The 20499-nt window shown below is 39.9% G+C and overlaps 1 protein-coding gene across 2 annotated transcripts; it reads right to left on the bottom strand.

The window, feature by feature from the left end:
* Positions 1-1091: 1091 nt before the first annotated feature.
* On the bottom strand, positions 1092-9743 carry RGS18 (regulator of G protein signaling 18). Of its 2 annotated transcripts, none has more exons than XM_057402434.1 (5): positions 9384-9743; positions 8621-8722; positions 5140-5201; positions 3940-4106; positions 1092-1564 (listed from the first exon to the last, which is right to left on the bottom strand). In XM_057402434.1, exons 1-5 carry the CDS (start codon positions 9500-9502, stop codon positions 1310-1312), a joined length of 705 nt encoding a protein of 234 aa, XP_057258417.1. In that variant the 5' UTR covers positions 9503-9743; the 3' UTR covers positions 1092-1309. The 2 variants fall into 2 exon arrangements, with proteins under 2 accessions (XP_057258417.1, XP_057258416.1); XM_057402433.1 differs by having other exon boundaries at positions 5140-5204; positions 9384-9742.
* Between the last annotated feature and the right edge of the window lie 10756 nt (positions 9744-20499).

Genomic DNA, 20499 nt, shown 5'->3' with positions numbered 1-20499 from the left:
GTAGATCACTTAGGATTTATTGAAAGTTAGTAAAGCAGACAGGGGAAGCCTCAGATCAAGCAGTTCATATATACCCTGAATTAGTAATGAACACAACTTTTCATCCTCAGGAACTGCACCTCTTCACTTTGACAACTTACAAAGAGGGAAGAGAAGGGAAATATCTTAAAACTCCATGAAAAGCGACTGAATATACAAGTCATAGTTACAACCAAATCCTGCAGCCACTTGTTAAACTGAACCAATGTTTAAGATTTTAAAAGCTTTCCCATGCTTCAAGATATGTCTGCATCAATTCTGAAAGAAGACACTGTATACTGACTGTGAAAATGACATATCTGACTTCAGTTTACTACTGAAGGTAAAGGGAGATTTCTCCTTCCTCCTCTATAACCATGGAGAGTAATGACCAGTAGAACTGAAGGTTATTCTGCCTGAGTCCAAGAGCTGTTAATTTTCAGATTATTTTTCAAAATAAAAGTCAGAAAAAAGTTTAGAACAAAGCTTAGTAACGAAGTTGGTATACCATAAATATTTGCAAATAAAAGTAGGACTATGATATATACATATACACATCCATGTGACCTGATATTTAATGACACACATTGTGTTAAAACAGCATTCTTGAGTCTCTGTTGCTACTCATTTGGTTGCAAAAACCTAGAATACAAGTATTTGATGGCTAAACTAATAAATACAGCATAACTTAAATACAAAGAGACACATGTAATAAGAAAACAGTACAAATTGTACCACAAAAATTAAAGATATTATGTTCCTCTTAAAATATGCAATAGCTAAATTTTAATTACGCAGTGGCTGTAGAAAAAATCCCTGTAACTTTACATTATACCTAATAAAGTTCGTATGTGTTTTGCAGTATGAGAAAATACCACAAATACTCTGTGCTTAGTGTAGAAAATATTGCAGAAACATAAATCATAAATATGTGCAAAGGCTAGGTATATAGATTCTAACTGTGATGAGACCCTGTCCTAAATAATACAGGCCAACGATACACAGTAGATATTATCAACTGGCATCTTATACGTTTTTATGCAGGAAACTCAAGTTTTTCTTCTAAATACTTGGGTTAAAAAAAATACTGTATGAAAGCTTTACGTGATATGTCTTGACAATATGTTGCCTACTTCTCTATAATAAGATTAATCAGTGGCTACAGAACTCTGACCTGGTGTAAGTGCATGTAACTTCGCTTTCCACTCATCTACACCTGCTAAGGATTTGGACTGTAAAATACATATGAGTTGCAGCAGTAGCTAAAATTTATGAGGGTTCAGTTTCCCTGCTACCAAACAGTAAAGTCTGGTCGTACACCTTTAAAATCATTGACAGTGAAAGACCGTGACCGTCTCCTAAGGGTAGGACGACTGGGACTTCTCCCCTTAACCAAATTTAAATAAGGATCAGATCTCAGGAAGCGTGGGTAGCTGTCTTGCTCCATCAGCCTGTAGACAGTGTTTTGTGCTCTATCAAAGGTGGTGATGATGGGCTGTTCAATATTCTGACTTGTGACTTCTTTGGTTTGAAAGTCCAAATTCACCTGGAGAATGAGGAAAAGTGGATTTCTTTAATATACATTCATGCATTTCCTGTGTTATTATCCATAGCAATGATACTGTATTTTGGTGAGTTTTTTTCTGATAAAAGGACCTTGAATCCCTGATACAATGGATATTTATATCACAGAAATAGTTAGTATGTTCATGTAACATCTGCCGGAAAGTCTGCACAGATGTGCAATTGGTACAATGGAAAACTGACAAAATAGAAGGTAAAGTTTGATGTTTGACTAAAAGTAATTTTCTAATAGCAATCTTTGTATAGTTGCAGCTGTCAAGCTTTGCAACACCGGACTAATACAGAACTTCATTTGATGGGGTATCAAAATGATCATTTATTCAATGTGTCATTGCCTTCATCCTGGAAAGAATTAATTAGTAATTCTGGAAAAGAATTACTGGAAAGAATTAATTAGTATGAGAATTTTATTAAAGTCTCAGGCACTTACCTAAACAAGATATTTTGAAAAATAAGATAGAATGTATATTAAAAATTGCTGATTCAGTCAGAAAGTAACTTCTCTAGTATTCCTTTTCTTCCTCTCTAAGATACATCTGTCATTTCCATAAAGCTAGTTAAAAAATAAATCCAAGAACTGAAGGACAGTTAATGACGATAAAATAGTCCACTCATCAAACCTATGATTTTATGATCCTATCATAAAACTGTACACTCTGAAATGTGTGTGTAAAAGAGCTCTGCTCCGATGTTAGCCAGAGAAAAGATGCAAGTTCCAGAGCTGTGTGTTGTTAAATGAGATGCTGTTGGCTGGTCTCAGCTGCTCAGCTAAACCCAAGGAAGGAAGTCTCCCCATAGCCAACTGCTCAAGGGGAACAGCAGTACTCACACTACCCACACATGCACCAAATCAAAAGTATGACAGTTAAAGAAATTGCTACGTTACTGTTAGTTAAAGTATGACTTCCACACCCTGCCCTCTCCCTAGCTTTCCTACTGCTCACCTCTTCACTATGTCAACCTTGGAAGTGCTGACAGTACCAGTACTTGATACCCTACCAGAACTGCTCAGAGATTGGTCAAATGGCAGTGACAGGTTCTACCTTGAACAGCTATGGGGTCTCTTTTTACATAAGGTCCACCCCAAAGACAGGCAGCAGGGAAGGAAATAAAATGGGACATAAGCCTTTGAAAGTGTGCATTTCCTAGGAAAAGCAGACCTGAATCTGAAATATAGTCTATGCACCATTTTGCAATCTTTCTCTTAAAATAAGAATTACATCTTTTACACCCTTGTTACAGGGAAGCAGCAGTTAGTGTGTAAATTTTGCTATATTGACAAATAAGAAAGAAATAATACAGGAAAAAAAGGAGCATTGGCCAGTAACATAATTTGATCTCAAACTCAACAGAATTACAGGAAATTATTAGTCCAAAAGACGTACTGGAGAGGCTGATGGTGATTTCAGTGAGACTTCATCATTTCCCAGTCTGTTCATCACTTTCGTAGAGCACGCAAAAAAGTATTCCTTTTGCTCATTTCTGAATTCTTTATAACATGTTTCAGTAATATGAAGAAATTGTAAATATGAAAACTTCTTGCACTATTACAGTAATATAAAAAGGCCTTACTGTTGATGAGGATTGATGTACCAACATATTTTTATGTATGTGTGTCGTGGTTTAAGCCCAGCTGGTAACCCAGAACCATGCAGCCACTCACCCCCTTCTTCCTCCCCCACTCCCAGCTGACAGTAATGTACCAAGAACACACAATTAGATCTGGGGAGTAGAAGGGTGGAAGGATCAATCAGGGGAAGGATTAATCAAGAAAAGCCCATGCTTAAAAGAGTTATGTTTTAAAGGATATGTTTAATTTTAATAGCTTATTCTAGTCTCTTTTAGTCCTTTGGCTCATTTAAAGTAAAAGCTTCTGAACCTCAGTCATGTAATAATTCAACAGAGGATTACTGGTTTAAAAGAAAGGGACAATAGTTCTGTGGTTCTGGAGGTAGCTTTAAATAAAGACAGATAATACTTCCACAAATTCTAGCTATTATATCTCATTGCAGCTTTAATATTTAACATCCCTATTTTTTCTTTACAGACCACTAGGAATCTCCGAGTCCTATAATATAACATTTAATCTCTTGCTCTACACTTAAAAGAGTAACATGGAGGGGGTATTGAAAGGAATATGGGGGACAATGAGAATAATCTATGCCATTGCTTGCACATTTCCTTCCAAACTTTGACATTTAAGGTACAGACTTCTTATGTCAGTGACTACATGATTAACTGTTGCCTCCACATCTAGGCATGCACTTCTTAAAAGCAGATTTCAGCAGATGCAGTTGTGTCAAATACTGTATACAATGAAGAATGTTTTTACTGTACCTCTTTTGGAGCATCTTTCTGTATGAATGTTTCATAAATGGTCTTAGCTTTTGGCAAAAGTTCATGTGCAGTCTTGCTCTTCTTGTAATCCTCACAAGCTATCCAGAACTCAATGTTTTCCTCACTGAACTCAGTTTTCAGAAACTTCGTAAAGGCATCCAATCCAGCTACAGAAAGGAATGTTGAATGGCGTTAAAAAAAACATATATCCTTATCAAACAGCTACTCTTTTCACACAGTCTGTGCAAGGCAACAAAATAGGTTCTGCTCCCTTTGAATTATATCACATTATAGATAACTACTTTAAAATACATAAAGATTTTCAAATAAGTGCAGTTCTTTCATTATGACCCTGACTACTGCAACTCCCATTAGAGAATTCTCAGCAGCTGTAAAACTCCACTACCAAGATCTTATTAATTTAGAAACAGAAATAATCAAAACGTGTGGATGTTTGTGGAAGTGACAGATTTTATTCTGGCTGAATGTCAACTTAGGTTGACTGAAACACTATTTGAATCTTTGTTTGTATGTAGGCTGTCTCCAGTAACAATTTAAAATGAATGGCTTTTAACATCTTGACAGTTTGATTTATCTTATTTTTATCATGCTGAAGATATTTTCATTTCAAGTATGCTTAATCTGCAGAAGTAATGCAATCGTACTGATGTCAGCTATTCAAGGGGCAGATCTGAAAAGCACATCGTGTCCAGCATTGTAGCTGGATTATACATGTGTCCCTCCAAAATTGAAGGAGGGGCATACGTGCATTTGATAATTACATAAGCAACAAGCCCTTTCAAGTGACGGTCAGCTTTGATCCTATCACTGTTTTAGAAACAAACTGTACCAGAAGTGACAAAGTCTGTTCTTAAATACACAGAACATGTTTTCATTTTTAAGGTTTGATCTTATGGTCAGGAATATTTGAACAATGCTCAAATAAAATTCTACTGTTTATTGAAGGAACTCCTTGCTGTCTGTTACATTACTTTGCTCAATAAAATACAAAACTTAAAAGCTATTTTCAACTATTTTCAATACTTGACAGCATGCTATAGCCTAAGCACAGGAGAGCAAAAACACAAGCTACTACAGATAACCCATCCTATCTAGTTTAAGGTAGTTGCCAGGTCTATTTAAGTGCACACTGGATTTTTCTATCCCAACAGTCTGCACAGAGAGGGAAAAGCTACAAACCTTTCTCAGAAAGCAGTTTGTCAAAAGACTCTCCCCATTTCACTGCTTCTTCAGGAGACACACTGCTTAAGAAACAGAAAGTGGGTTTGAAGAATTGTGCATATTGTGTATTTATGAAGCTGCTGCAACTTATGTAACCTGTTACCATTATTGCTTAAGACTGTTTCACAAAGTCTTTGATTAGATCACATTACTAAAGGAGCTAATTTTCTTAGGGACTTCAGAAACATTTGGTTTCATTTTTTTCTGACACTTTTCCTGCAGAGTTGCATTTTCCCCTGCCTAAAAATCCATAAAAGCAGAGATTTTTCTTTTCAGTGTTTTGTGTTGTGCTACTAATTAAGCAAATTGATATCATGCAGTATGGCAAAACTCTTGGGGGAACCAGGCAGTCACCTACTTAAACTTAAAAAATATTCTTGCAGAGATTTGGTTTTGAATGTACTTGGTCTGAGGCTGTGTTACCACCAGAAGTTCTATAGCCTGAAGACAAAGTTGTAGCAATATGGTTTAGGTGATAGTCTTACAGGGTAATAGCACAAATAGGCTGGTTTGTTCTCCACAAAGTTATGCTCCATTTATAAAACATATTCTTCAACAAATATGTCAAGTTGCACATATTTTACTTTGATTTCAAATATTCTGCCTAAAAGAACAATGAAGAAAGTAAAGAAGAACAGCCAACATCACTCGCAATTACAGATTTGGAGAAACCCTTTTTTTTTGTTTTGCATAGATTAACCCTAAATGCACACCTCAACAGTACTTTGATTTTTAGCAGACCAGAAATGGAGTAAGCCCAGAGATTAATTTCATCATGCTAGGAGCAGGATTTAAGTTTCAAGCCTGAAGCTTAAGTCAAATTTTATCAGCTGCTTGAATGTTAATATTTAGAACCATTTTCATTCAAGGGCAAAGCACAATACACTGAAAGTATCAGTAGGTGACTTGTCTGGGTTAGTTGGTTTGAACAACTCTTCATGGACTGAACATTTCTTGGACATGACTCCCTCTTCCTCGTGGAGGCTTGACGTTCTGTTGCCTGATTCACAAAATTTGGGTTGCCTTGGCAAAATCTGTAGGCACATGAAGTTTAGATGAAAAGAAATTCCAGTCATTTTGGGAAGGAATTAAAAGCCAGTAATGATCTTGGTCTTGCACAAAACTAAAAGGAGTATTTTTTATTTATTTAATAGGTGATGCATGTATCTTAGTCATTGCTTATAGGAATGAAATCTTTAACTAGAAAGAAACAAACAGTTCTTCATAGGTACACATGCTGGAGAACTGAAATTGAAGAAATGAGCATAGACCAGTAAAGTAAGGGGATTCTGGAGTCAGAGAAAACAAGAGCTCACTCTCTTACAGATGTTTTTAGTTATGAAAGTACAAAAAGTGCAGTTCTCTGTGGACTTGTAAGTCTGGGAACAGTGAGTTCATATAGTTACAGGAATTAATTTGGTCACAGTGAAAGAAAAAACCTGATGACTTCAGACAACCTATGTCATCTGCAACTGCATGGAATGTGAGAAGTTCTTTGCTGGGTTTGGAAACTTGGTGTGGATTTCTGGTTTTCCTTCAAAAAACTGCATCAACCCAACAGCGCCATAGATCCCCGACACTTGGGTGCAGAAATGAGTTGCTGCAATAGATGGAAACCAAGATTTGTTCAGCTTTGTCACTTTCTAAAGATGAGAAAAAGCTAATTTACAGGTCAGAGGCATTTCCACAATCACCACTCTGGCCAACTGCAGTGTTTCATTATTTTTTTAATACCTGTGTTAGTCAATATCTGTGTGAAGAATGGAAATTATAAAAACTGTAAATTATTTAAGTAATAAATCTCAAACTATCATCTCATTTTACTATTCAGAAAAGAGTAATTATCTTTTATTTTCATAAAAAAAATAATACCCCTCTCTAATCCATATGTAAAGATTGGCAAAAATCTACCAGTTTCTCTTCTGTACCACAAGAAGGTATGAATCCCTGTTAGTCAGGCACCCAGCTGAGAATAACATGGTAAAAGGCAGCTGAAAAGGAAGTGATAGTCTGTTAAAAGGGGGAAATTCTTCAGAGAATTATTTATTGCTATAATATCTGGCTCCAAAAGTGCCTTTCCAGAGATTATAAGAATGCACTGATGGCCATGTATTTTGAGATACCTGGGGTAATCAAACACCCACCACTGCCTGCATACAGGTGGCGTGGAGACTGTGCTTCCTGTTTTCAGCTGCAATCTCACATGGTTTTACATGTATGGAAAAGAGAAATGGGAAAAGGGTGTTCTCAGCACTGTTTTAACTTTGTCATTGCAATGTCTTGTATTCCTGAGTGAACTGTAAAAACACTGAATTAAGGCTTCTGCCAGCAGCAAAACAAGAAGGAGAGAGGAAAAAAAAAATTAATGAAATGCCCCACAGGTGTGGACTGGAAAGTTCCACATTCTGAGTACACCCTATCATTTGGATGGGCATGATATTTGGACATACAAGCAACAAATGGCTAATTACCCTGATGCATAGGTGCAAATATTCTTGACCACTTTTTCATGGGATCTAGAAACAGCATTTGGATCTCTATACCATTTCTACTACACATTCACAATTAGTAAGGGCTTGTAGAAGCCCTTTTTCTGGTCAAAGTGGCATCTTGGTCCCAAAAGATAGTAACTGCTTAAACAAGGTTCACCAAGTTCTAAAGGCAAAAGAGCATGGAAAGCACTGAAATATTCTGAAGTGATCTGTAATGGAAAGAAAGGGGCAGCAAATTTGTTTAGGCCACGGAGTTGCAGTATTTCACAAATTCCTTCTTTTCAGTCATGACCTACAAATGCAATTCCTATGCATCAGTGAGATCTTGGTACCCCACTGAAGTCAGAAACTAAATTCTTATTGAATCCAACAAAACCAAGATTTTACCCTGTATCTTTATAAGAAATAGTATAATAGGGACAATATTACAACAGTGTTTAAACTTCAGTATCTGAATTTTGGAGACAAAAGTGTTCCAATAATTACTGGAATTATTAAGGAACTATGCATTCAGTATTTGACATTTATCTGGCATTTGTACATCACAGAATTCTATGGGAAACCTGCTTTCCAAGTAGCTGTATGATTTCCCTGTAAGCAAAAATTTGTCAGCTACATTTCTGAGTTGCCGCTTGCTCCATGTAGTCAGTGGACTAATAAAAATGCTGTTGGCATGAGGAAAGGTTTAAACATATCTGCAAGTGTATGGTGACCAGTCTACACTTAGTGGTGTAAAAACACTTGTGGTGAGCTACCCTGGTGCATACCAGGTAATTCTATAGTGTTTACATGCTTGAGTTAGACTGCTAGCTTTAAAATTAAATAGAACTTGAAAGCCTTGTCTCTGCCAAGTCTGAACACACTCACATAGATGCAGGAAACGATCTGACTCACACAGGCACTTCTTGAAAGGAATCCCCATCTCCTCAGTCTTTTATAACACTTACCTTGCTGCTTTTGTCAAGTTTTCAGGTTTAGCAAGATGATCACCTTCATGAAATTCAGGTTTCTGCAGGAGAAGGCTCAGCCTATTTCTCTTCTGCTTAGCTCTACAACAGAATTAGGGTGGCTTTTCAAGCAACGTTGTTGAAAATTAGGGGGTTTTCCCCTCAAACATTTCCTTTGACTAATATCTCTTTCTGCATCATAGATCCACATATATTTACTCACATTAATGTTGATGCTACCTCTCCTACTTATTCACATTAGTGATTTTTTTTTTCCTTTATAGCTTAGCACAAACTTACATAGACAGCACTGGCAAAGAGAAATAGAAATCTTTTCATTTTCACTCTCTTGATTTTGAAATGAAGGGGTGAAATTTCACATTAGAGAACATAAACAGCTGGCTCAGCAGTTCAACTTTTAAAGTTTTGCAGAGAAAAAGGAAGTATTGTTTCCTGTCATTTGAAATTTTTACAAAGAAACTTTACCGGCTCATATTCAGGCTTTAAAGAAGCATTTCTCAGAATGTGTTGAAACCTCCTTTTCCTATTTTCTTGCCTTATTATTTGTTCCTTGTTCTTACAAAGGAAAAAAAATAATCTGTGATGAGTATTTTGTGTATATGATTTCAAAGACTGCAGTTCTTGAGTTTTCATGAATACACAAAAAAAAAAAAGATCTGTGCCCTAAATTCATACCCACAAGCTATGTTAGAATCCTCTATGTAAACAGAATACTCAGTATCAGCATGCCCTTAAAACTTACCCAGGCTTGCTTGCTTTATGTGGCTCTTCCTTAATGGTTGATTTCATGACTTTGTAATAGGGTTTATCCTTTGAAGCAGAAACGTTTACTTGAGGGAATAAAAGAAGCGGATTCTCCATCTTCCTCTGAAAAGGCTTCCCAGTTTCAGAAAATGTTTCTTTTACTTCCTTACAGCAGTTACATCTGGTGTGACTGATGTGCTCAGGAGGGCTCTCACATGCTGTATCGGTTGCCCCCAATTGGCCGTCGAGCAGTTTCCAGAGCAGGTAGTAGGAAGAAGGAGGTTCTCCACCTTCACTGCCACTGCAGCTGCACGTACACAGGATTTCAAGTAGGGTTCTGGTTTTACACTCGTCATTTAGGGAAGTGAGATTGCAACTTTGCAAAATGGCCATTGACCATCCAGACAAACACGGCTACCAGCAGGGAGCACCTCCTGGGTTTCTGCTTGTGGAAGCTGGTATTCTACTGGACTTAGGATGTTACCAACGCATAACATTATCTTAAGCTCTTAGAAGAACTTCTAACTGACCTTAAATTGCCCTCTACAGCCTCCAGCAGTGCCATATGCCAGACATAGAATCAGTTCTATCAGCAGCATGCAAAATTGAAATGCAGGGTTTCTCAGAGTCTACTGCAAAAGCCAGATGAACCTGTGGTTGAGTAGATATTTTGTAAGCAGAGATTTTAGTTTTGCCCCATTTTTCAGAAATTATGGGCACCTACTCTAATTTCAAGTTTCTCCACTTCAAACTCCTCTTTTTTCTACATGTGGCTTTATTTTCATTTAGTTTCCCAGACAAGGTAAAAAGCCTTTAGAAAAAAAAAAAAAAAAGGAATTCTATTTGCTTGTTTTGACAGTAAATAACAAAAAATTTCTCATTTCAGTTTGCATAATGTAAAAATGTATTAATTTTTTAGCCTGATAAGCACAAATTACCTCTTCAAATACAAGTTTGGTGTCAGTTAAGTTTCTTAAGCACAATTTGTGTTGGTTTTGCTCAGTTCTGACAACTACTGCAACGTGGGTAAGTTCAGGTGCCTGTCCCACTATGGCCTTTTCCTTGTGGCTTCCAGAGATGAGAAGTACACGAGGTATTAAAATTCAAATGAATTACAGAAAAAACCTCTGCTGGGACTACAGATTCCTGAAACATAACAAAAAAAGATGTTCTCTATTGTGAATTTTTTAAGAGAGAAAAAAAATGAAAGAAAACTCACATGTATTACATATGTGACACAAATTTTAAAATCAGACTAAGTGGGAAATACTCAGTGCAAATCCACATTTTGTAACACAAGGATCTTTAAGAAGCCGAGTTATGGTTTTAACATTCAGTTTCAGTTTCAGAGTAGACATATATCACATCCTGCTTCTTTTAAACTGGCTTTAACCACAGCTGTCTATAACAATATATTCTGCCTTTTACCAATAAGTAAGTAAATACAGAATGAATGATTTTACTTTGTTGTTCTGCAACAGTGGTATTCACATGACCTTTTTTCCCCTCCTATTATGTGTATATAATACTGTCTGTTTACATCTACCATAATTTTATTATCTGGTGACTTCAGTTTCTGAAAAATGTTGTTAATTGTAGCCTCAGTATTTCATACAATCTTATTTAAGAAAGATCTGGAGCATGGAAGATCACTCAGAAGTGAGTTATTGTGGCCTTGCCACTGCACCATGTAACTTATAGATGGAAATGACCTGTTATGTCATTTCTTCCAGCACCCACCAATAATGGCCTCTCCTCAGCGTATGCATGAATGGCTTTTCCAATCCACTCTTAAAATGACTCTAAAGCAATGGGTGTTACATCTTAGATGCTTGACATATTACTGTACTACATTGTGATAATAGCATCAGTCCCAAATGCAGCAGTGTGCTGTGCATCTCCTGAGAATTCATTCAGAAACTTGAATAATTACAATCTCTCTTTTTTCTATTTTCTACTTCCCCTGGCCCATTAATAGAAAGCTAATATTAAATTCAAGCCCTGAAGTAGCCAAGTTGCATCACAGTCAGTCTGTGTTTTGTCAGCAATGGCGCTGGTGCTAATAAGTATTTCTGGTTTGCACTGCAGGCTACAGTAGTTACAGCAACAGCATTAATGACCCTGTAAATGCTTCTGGGCCATTTTGCACACTGCAAGATGATGATACAGAAATATGCATAAGTTACTTTAAGCTAGAAAAAGCAGACCCAAAATATCACGCTGATGACATGACTAGAGACCTAGGAAGTTCTAAAGATATTTGGGATGAGAACTAAATGTTCTAATTCCCAACCACTTCTCTAACCACTGAAATGTATTCACAAATCTTTTGGGAGATTTTTAAGCCCTCAAATCATGATCATCTCTGCAAAGCAAGAGCAATATTGACTTAATGATTTTTTACTTGTAGACAAGAATAAATATATTTCTTCTAGAGCTTTCATAGATGAATAGAAAATGCATTTTCAAAACAATCTTCATGCAACAAAAAAGCAAAACTGAATTGACCATGAAGTGCAGGAGAGATAGACCATGAAGTTCCTTGAGGTGATGTCCTGATCTCTTTAGGCCTGTTGTGAAAAGTGCCTGGCTTCTGTAGTGTTTCATAAAGTCCTATAAAGCTGACAGTCAAGTCATTCCTGACTTGTGTAGACCCAATAGCTGCCCTCTGTGAAACAAATACTGACTGATACCATTAGTAATAAGTTGTATTATACACTGAATATGTAATTTCTTTTTTAAAGTTTAGCACTGAAAGATTCAGGCTTTCAGTTCAACCTATGTGAAGCCCTCACTGAGGGGTTCAGCTCAGCACAAAGAACTAGAGCATAGTGAGAAATTCTTTGTCAGCAATCCAGCAACATCTCTTTCCAAGCTATTTTTGTTACTTGCCAGGTAAGTGTCATGTCCATGCTCATGTTCTAGCATCGCCTGTGCTCCTCCACAACCAAGTTCCACCACTGTTCTTATTCAAATCCAGTTTTACCAATATGACTTTTGCAGGGTTATGTTTGTTTTAGTTTCTCCTTTGACCTTTGCAGGAATGAAAAAAAGCAACACAGTCTCTACTGTGCTGTGAAGAATAAGCACGGAAAGAAACTTTACTGAAGGGCATGGGCTGAAAAGCTGCATTTCCACATCTTTCTTTTTCCTGTTAAGGACTTGAAGAGTTGAAAATTAAAATTACATGTTTTTAATGAATTTAATTGTTACCATTCTTCAGTAACTTCCTAACCATTTATCACTTCATCAATATTTATGTTGTTTATTCCTTATTGGGAACCACAATTGGACCTACAATTTAATCATATAATCCAACATATGTTTGTTTTGCTTATCTTCAGACAAAAAAACATTTTTGCTTCATGAAGGACTACCAAAGGGAAAAGTTTTATTGTAAATCTCAAGCAGAGGAGCTTGCAGTCTAATTCAGTGGTGCATTTACATGATTCATCCTAGTAGAGGAACTTGGCATGTGGAATACTTCAGAGTTAGTGGAAGAGAAGTATTGTAATGCTTAAACATAGCTCTCATTATAAAACCCTCTTCTGTTGTTTCTGTTTAAAAGGAAGGAAACAAAATTGCATTGCTTCAGATATGGATCACTGACAAGAATAATGTAACACTTCTCACTCAGGGTCTGTAGGTCCTGTCAGCTAGAGATCTCACAACAGTTTTGTTAAGGCACCTGTGATGAAAACTCAAGCTTGCTGGAGGCTCAGGAATCTTTGTAGTTCCAGCAGAACTGCTGCTGTGGGAAATGGTTACATCTGTGCTAAACTAAATTCATTTATTTTGTCTTTGAAAGGTCAAAATAAGAAAGTGAGTCTGCAACGTTCTCAGCTGTACTCATTTCCTGCCTGTCCCATGGGTATAGGGCTGGCATCTCTGATTAGTTCTATTTACATACATCACTGTCACAATTAATCTACAGGAAGCTGATTTCTTAGTTGAACCACTTAGTGTTTACAACCAGCTCTCCATAAATGTACAGCAATGACATGGGTGCTCATTAGACAATTGCATTTTAATGACCAGCTTCTGGAAGACATGCACACACACTTTAAAATGCATTTTTTCAGCGCGGTATTCACAGGAAATGCTGAAGGCAGGAATGTATTCTAAATCCTTACCAAAATATCCTACTGGAGTTGCTCACTACTGGATTTATTTCTGTCTTACAGAAACCCAGAGGGATTCTTCACATGACACCCTGCTTATTTTTCAAAGACAAAGATTTTATCAATCCATTCTAACAGTGCAAGCAACAGCAAGTATTTGGCTGAGCACCCTCTGGGCCTTCTGTGAAAGGTGTGAGAGACAGAATGGAAAGACTATTGCTTAATGATGCAAGAGGGCTGTGACTCCTGGCCCACTAAATATGAGTCAGAAAATCAAACTCCCTACAGCAGACAAGGCGATAAAATCTGTTTTACATCAGAACTGAGTTTGCCATCACCAAATTATTGTGTAGTTTAAGCAGAGCCCACGTTTGGTATCAAGCATGTCCTCACTCTGCTTTTCCAGTCAATGATTCAGGAATATTACAGGGATGCTGCAGCACAGGTTGAACAAGGGCAGGCACTGTCAAACCTTCATAATGCAGAAGCCATAAGGAGTGTTTCATATTTAAAGGCAGCTCAGAAAATCAAACTTTTGAAGGTCACATCCAGGTAGTCAGCAGGCTTTAAAAGGGATAATAAACTGATTCTTCTTAAAGCACAGCTTTATATACTTTCTTCAGTTTATATACTATGCTTTATTCTTCCTGATAGCGCATTGTTCTGATGTTGTGATTTAGCTGACATAAATAGTTCTAGGGTTTACAAAGCGGTATGGTGGATTGCTCATCAGAGCAGTAAAAAACTTGGTACCAAAACCTGAAAAATTAGCCTCAGTCCTCATTAAATATATAAATACATATGCATAAAAATATATAAACGCATCTTCAAAGTCTGTTAAAAGAAGACAGCATCTGAAGATTTTAAAGCTCCTACTTTGATTTTTCTCTTCAGTAATTACCAAAGAAGTTCACCAATAAAATGGGATATAACATTAATAAAGCCAGGTCAAATCTGAATGAGTACAAAATCTTCAGAATGACTGAGAAATTTTCCAGGAAGGTTCAACTCTTTTTTGAGGCTCAAGAAAAGCTGTACTCTAAAGTATAAGGTGGGACAGTTTTATTTCCTAGATGATGAAAGTTTTGCAGTAGTACTTTTCTTTTGCTCCTCCCAGTCTGTTACAAATCTTCCCTTGTGAGGAAGGTGGCTGCAAGGCAGGGACACTCACTGTCAGTGTTCAAGAGCCAGGCATAGTCTCATCTTCTTAGGTAATACCAAAATTTCCAATAAGTCTTCAGTTACCAAGCATCAGAGCAACACTGCCATCCCCCAGATTTGGGGGATGATCCCTCAAGGAAAGCTTCCTGGTTACCTAACACAGTAATATGCTGAGGGCTTCAGAAAAGCTTGAGACATAGCAGAGATAAAGCTCCACTCTAGTAAGGTACTTAAACATATGCTCACTTTCAGTCATGCAAGAGATCTCATCTGATGAATTTGCTGTGCTGGATTGGAGACTGTGTGATTTGGCTATGATCTGAAACACTTTGGGACACAGCAAATGTGAGCAGCAACTTAAGAAGGTATTAAACTCACTCTTCATTCTGGACTCCAGCCAACAGTATGGATTTTATGGATTCCTCACTGTCACCCCTGCCATGTTTTTGACAAAAGACCTTGCCATTTGGGCACTACCCATTTCTCAATTTTTTCCAGCTTTTAGCCCGAGTCACGGCGTGCTCCATTATTACAGTTTTGATTTGATACAGTCCTCAGCTTTTGCAGACCTTGACCTTGGCAATCTCTGGTTTTCACATCAGCACCTAAACCAGATTCTCATCAGGTCCAATCTGCTGCTCCTGTCTTTCTTGTCCATGCTTTTTTGTTTCTAATGGAATAACTGGAATCACAAATTTAAGTTTTGCAAAGATTGCCAAAAATATTTCCTCAATATGGAGGAAATGTGAGATTTGCGCTTTTGGTATGCACATCAGGAAGCAAGCTATTCTGCTCTCTCTGTTGAGTAAAACCAGGTGATCGCTTATGAGGTTACACTGTCAATTTGATAAACATAAAACTTGCAGTAATTTTGATATTGCTATGGTCACCGAATCGAACACAAATTTTGCATCTGTTGCCAAACAGCTGGATTGAGGGTAAAAAATGTTGGTCTGAAACATGTCCTTGCGGCTTGTATGAAATAATTTCCATTCCAATTCGCAGTGATCACAAGTCACTTCCTAGGGAAGGTCTCCAGACTGCTTTGCTTGATTCACAAGTGCCTTCAAAATTCTGACTTTAGAGATTGTCACTGAGAGTAAGAAAGAAGGGGTTTGTTCTGTTATGTTGGAGGTTTTGCCCAGAATGGTCTCCAAGTTTAAAATCTTTGCTTTCTGATGACCAAATTACACCCCAATCCTGACAGTGTTGATATTTCTTCCCCAAAGGATGCAAGGTGAGAATAGCTGTATGGACATCCAGGTCTTTCAGCGTGAAAATAAAGCGACGTAGGTTGACCGTTCAATGGCCACAGCTTTCCCAGTGCTCCCTCTGTTGGAAAAGTTCTGACATGTCCTTTCTCTCCTCCTTCAGAGGAGACATGAACGGCCCTGCTCGGAAATCAGTGGCGCAGGTGTTTCTCCAGTCAAATCCAGAAGAGTTGTGAGTCCTGTGCGCATCCTTCTGCTGCTGGCTTCTTCCTTCCTCCCACCTATCGCTGGGGTTTGTCTGGCACGGCCTAGCTGAGGGGGCTTGGTTTGGTTCGGTTTGTTGCCAGACTGTACAGAGCAATACATTTTTTGAGGACTAAAAGAAAAGAATCGGTAAATAAGTCTTATTTTTTGCGAGTATTTTACCTAGGAGCGTCTTCGGTGTCGAGTTATCCGCTCCGTGCCCCGGACACAACCCGGCGGCCCGGCGGCTCCGCCAGCCGGAACTACACCTCCCGGCACCTCGTCTAGGGAGCCGTTGCCGGCCGGAGCGGCCGGTCCAGCCCCGGGGCGGGGCCGGTGCGCAGCCGTGGGTCGGTGTGACCGGACACCCGGCAGCCTCCCGCTCTCTCGTCTTCCTGAGCGGGCAGAGGGGGCAGCGGCGGGGAGCGGGCTGCGCAGGCACTGGCGGGGGGGTGGCGATGCCACGGATCGCAGCAGGGTTGTGCATTGGATATGCGCTGTTCTGTCCACGAGGTTTTCCACAGCGAATGGGTGGTGGAAGCCCTGATCCATCAGGTGTTGCTGTTTAAACAGTTGCCCTGGGTTGGGCTAGCTGTGGCCATGGGCAGGTGAACTGGGCTTCCTGACTGTTCATCCTGCTTACCCTGTTTAGTTACCTCGTTTTCCTTGTAACGATGTATTTCTTTTCTGGAGGTGATTTAGGCACATCCTGTCCTGCTCAGGTTTTCCTGAGATTTTGAGCTCGATCTGTGTGCAGAGCTAGATCTGCAGCTAGCAGAAGGATGAGCTAGTGAGGGTTGAATACAGCCAAGTCTCCATATGGCCAAAGCAGGTACAGCCCGTATGTTCATGATACTCCACTAGCAGAGGTCTGCTGAGCTTCCTGGTGGGACAGTTGAGTGGGCTATGTGAGTGCACAGCCTGGCTTCAGCTTTGAGCTTACAGCCCATGTTCCCTGGTAACCTACCTTGTGAGCTATGGGAGAGCTTGTATGTGAGCCAGGTCTCTCGTGTACCTTCACTTTTGCTGTCTGGTTCACATGGAATCATCTCAGACGCATGCCACCATGTGAACTTACCTGTCAGCTGCCTGGGGACCAAAAGACTTGCCCCCCTTGACTCTGTCCCTGCTGAGAATGACCAGGATGCTCTTACCACCTGCCCAGCCTACACACTGTCACTTCTGATGGGTATCTGGTATTTAGAGCTAGGCCATTGTGCACTGGTTTCCTGGTCACCCTCTTCCAGTGACAGCCCCATCAATAAGAAATCCTTGTTTGTGTTGAGGGCACACACCCTGGTGGGTTGGTTGGTTGTTTTTTTCTGGTACTTTTGTGGCAGAGCTGTGCAGACGTGGCAAAAGACACAACTGCTCTCTTGATGTTTGCACCTGGGGTCATTATCTAAGTAACCAAGTGCACGCAGGAGCCTGCATAATCTCAATTGCAAAACAAATCCTACAACAAACAGGTGGACTGTGAGCTGGGGACCTTTTCTGGCTTCTGAAGAACCATTTGTGACTGCTTTGTCTCTGCACTTGCTATGCTGTATTCATTTATCTGGAGTGACTGTGATGGTTATCTGAGCAGAGCTGGAAACAGGGAACCCCAGCAAGCCCTTGGGGCGGAGCCAAAGCAGACACTTCAAAGTAAAACCCCAGCCTTGAGCCTGTGACACATGAGGGAAAGCCTCTTGTGCACAGTGAGCCTCTGAAGTCTCACGCAGGCTCCTGCAAGACGTGCTTCTTTTCAGGTGACTTCTTTAGCTGCACATTCTGCTTGTCATCACTTGAGGGCAGCTACACTCATGCTAGGTTTTGCTCTAGCTATGCATGCTTTGTTCAGTTGTTCATATTTCAGTTGTATAATGATACAAAACTCAGCAAAGCAAGGAAAAACTCATGGCTTTGGGGCTGTCTGTCCAGGCTGTGCCAGGGAAGCTACAGTTTGTTAATCACCATCTTCTTGAATGGGAAAGGATGCTCTCCTGTTGTTTGAAAACTGCCTGTTTCAGCAGACCAGTTGGTGCACCCTAACATCACAATTGCTAGAAGTGAGACTATCCTGTGGTATTGCTTGACACAGTCTGGTCTAAGCAGGGCTCAAACTTCTGGACAGGAGCTGCTGGCAAACGATGTTAGTCACATGAAAAAAAAAAATGATTGTCCGGTGACGGATGTTCAGCTCAGTGTTTAATTGCAGCTGAATGCTACAGCGATAACAGCAGGCTGAGTAAGTCTGGCCAAAGTTAGTTTCTTGAAGAGGATGGAAAATTCTTATCTCTTGTCCCCAGTACGAGTGACTTAGTGGCTTTGTATGGACTCTGTGCAGGCACATGTGGGCATACAAATGAGCACCAGAGCTCCCCAGATGGAGGGACGCAGTGTCCAAGAGAGAAAGCCAAGGTGTGCGTAGAGCAGTGAGCCTTCAAATCACAAGTGTATGGTGAAAACCAGTGTGAACGATAGCAATGCTCAGGCATGTCTATCTGCCCCACAACAGGCACCCAGCTGACTGTTAGCTCCTTGTTGTCCTTCAGGCAGTGGTGGTAATCACTGTGCCATGCCTTCTACTTCCTTAGGAGACATTAGAATTTTTCTCCTGAAATTTTTCACTTCCTGCATTAGCAGCTGTGAGCTTTGGGAATAGAGGTGTGGGTGATGGATGCACACAGCTCCTGTCCCTGGCCTTACTGATCAACATTGTGAAAAAGTATAAGGTGAAGCAGTCCAGTGTCATCTGGACTGATACTGAAAAAAAGTGCAATATTGCTGTGGCCTTGCAAAGCTCTGGGTAGGCTAATTAGCAAGAGTGATGGCACAGCTAGTTGGACAAGGCTGGGTGTGGTGCTGGTACAGCTGTTTCGTTCATATGTGCAAGACAGAAGCCTTCTTGGTCCAAGTCAAACTAGTTCCAGGCCCTCCCTGACATACCTGGTTGAGATTTCCTTCTGGTGGGACCCCATGCTACCTGGTCCATAAAAAGAATACAAGACGTCAAAGCTGTCCTTGCTTTGCGTTGTATATTGGACCAGATGGGCCCTGACTCCCTTCCAGCCTCAGTTACTCTGTGATTCTGAACTCACTAAGGAGCTCAAGAATTTCCCACAACACAAACAAGCCAGCAAATTGTCTCCATTGAACCAGAAATTGTAGGGCAACGAACAGCACAAACACCTTTGCTGATTTTTTGCTCAATCCATCATAGTAACTGAGTTAGTTGTACCTTGGATGCCTCACCAGTTTGCTGCTGCTACTGTGTGTGAGTAATCGCGAGAGACGCGTGCTCCAGGGAGCAGCAGTTGAGCAGAAGTCGCGCAGGGTCATTTAGCTACGATTAAAGCAGAATCAGAATACAAAGCGTTCTCTGTAGCAGATGTTTTGCTGCTGGCAGGGCTGTGCTGTGCAAACCAGCAGTGGGCAGTCGAAGCCCATTGTAGAGTCCAACCAGAGCCTAACCTGCACTGAGGGTGGGACGCTGGAGAGGTCGCACCAGCAGCCAGCAGACGGCAGTTTTGCCCTCTGTTAGGAACTAGATTTCTCCTTGGTCTTGGCACTGCCCTGGAAACTAGCACCTGAATGGAGTCTGCAGGTCAGAGAGGAGCTGGGAAGAAGGTTCAACATAACAAGCAGAATAAAGCAGCTTTGATTTATTTTCTGATAGATGAGATTATTTCTTCTCTTCATGTCACAGTGCTGGGCTCTTGTTTTTTTCATGCTTTATTACAAGTGTTTGTAATTATATGAGTGGCTTCAGAGGGCAATTAAGCCTTCATTTGGAGTCAGCTCTGGATGCTGGAAGCCCTCCATTAGCCTGGGCTTCTGCCAAGGAAAAACACTGCATTGTCTTTAACAACTGCACCAGCTTCTATCTGCTTAATGTTGATTTTCCTGTTAAGTTCAACTAATACTTTTCTAATTGTGTGAGCTGGGCCTGAAGCCAGGCTGGGTGACTTTTGATGGCTGCTTCCTAGGCTGAATCAGAGATGAGCAAAACCCTCACAAACACTTCACTGTGTTCATGTTCAGTTGCACCTAATCAGCAGCTGTTCTCCCCAGAACTGACTCAGGCTTTTACCTGTGCCCCTGTGTTGCTTCGCAAAGCAAACCCTACACAGTAGGAGATGTGGATGCTCACTGGAGCACTAGGGGCCTGGCATTGATTGAAGCTTACCCCATGAGGTACCAAAGAAGATGCCATGGAAATCAAAGGCCAGCCCACATCTCTGCTTGTGAATGAGCCACAGACTGGGAATTATTCTGTGGGTTCTTTGAGGCAGCTGATAGGATACAAACTACCCAGGAGTGAATATTTACATTAGTCAAGTTTTAATGCTTTATTACATCCCAACACTGACAAATGGAAAAGAAATTCACCCTG

Source organism: Pezoporus wallicus, unplaced genomic scaffold, assembly GCF_028554395.1.
Source record: "Pezoporus wallicus isolate ANWC-B61680 ecotype Strahan unplaced genomic scaffold, APGP_CSIRO_Pwel_v1 contig_6665, whole genome shotgun sequence".
Classification (NCBI taxonomy): Eukaryota; Metazoa; Chordata; class Aves; order Psittaciformes; family Psittacidae; genus Pezoporus; species Pezoporus wallicus.
The sequence above is the reverse complement of the archived record's forward strand: the minus strand, read 5'-3'. Positions and strand labels throughout refer to the sequence as shown.

Excerpts from the sequence above, each read along its gene's own strand:
- RGS18 (XM_057402433.1), bottom strand. The coding sequence starts at position 9,502 with ATGGAGAATCCGCTTCTTTTATTCCCTCAAGTAAACGTTTCTGCTTCA. Across the intron at positions 8,723-9,383 it reads CATAAAGCAAGCAAGCCTGG|AGCTAAGCAGAAGAGAAATA; the intron begins GTAAGTTTTAAG and ends ATTCTGTTGTAG. Across the intron at positions 4,107-5,139 it reads CAAACTGCTTTCTGAGAAAG|CTGGATTGGATGCCTTTACG; the intron begins GTTTGTAGCTTT and ends TCCTTTCTGTAG.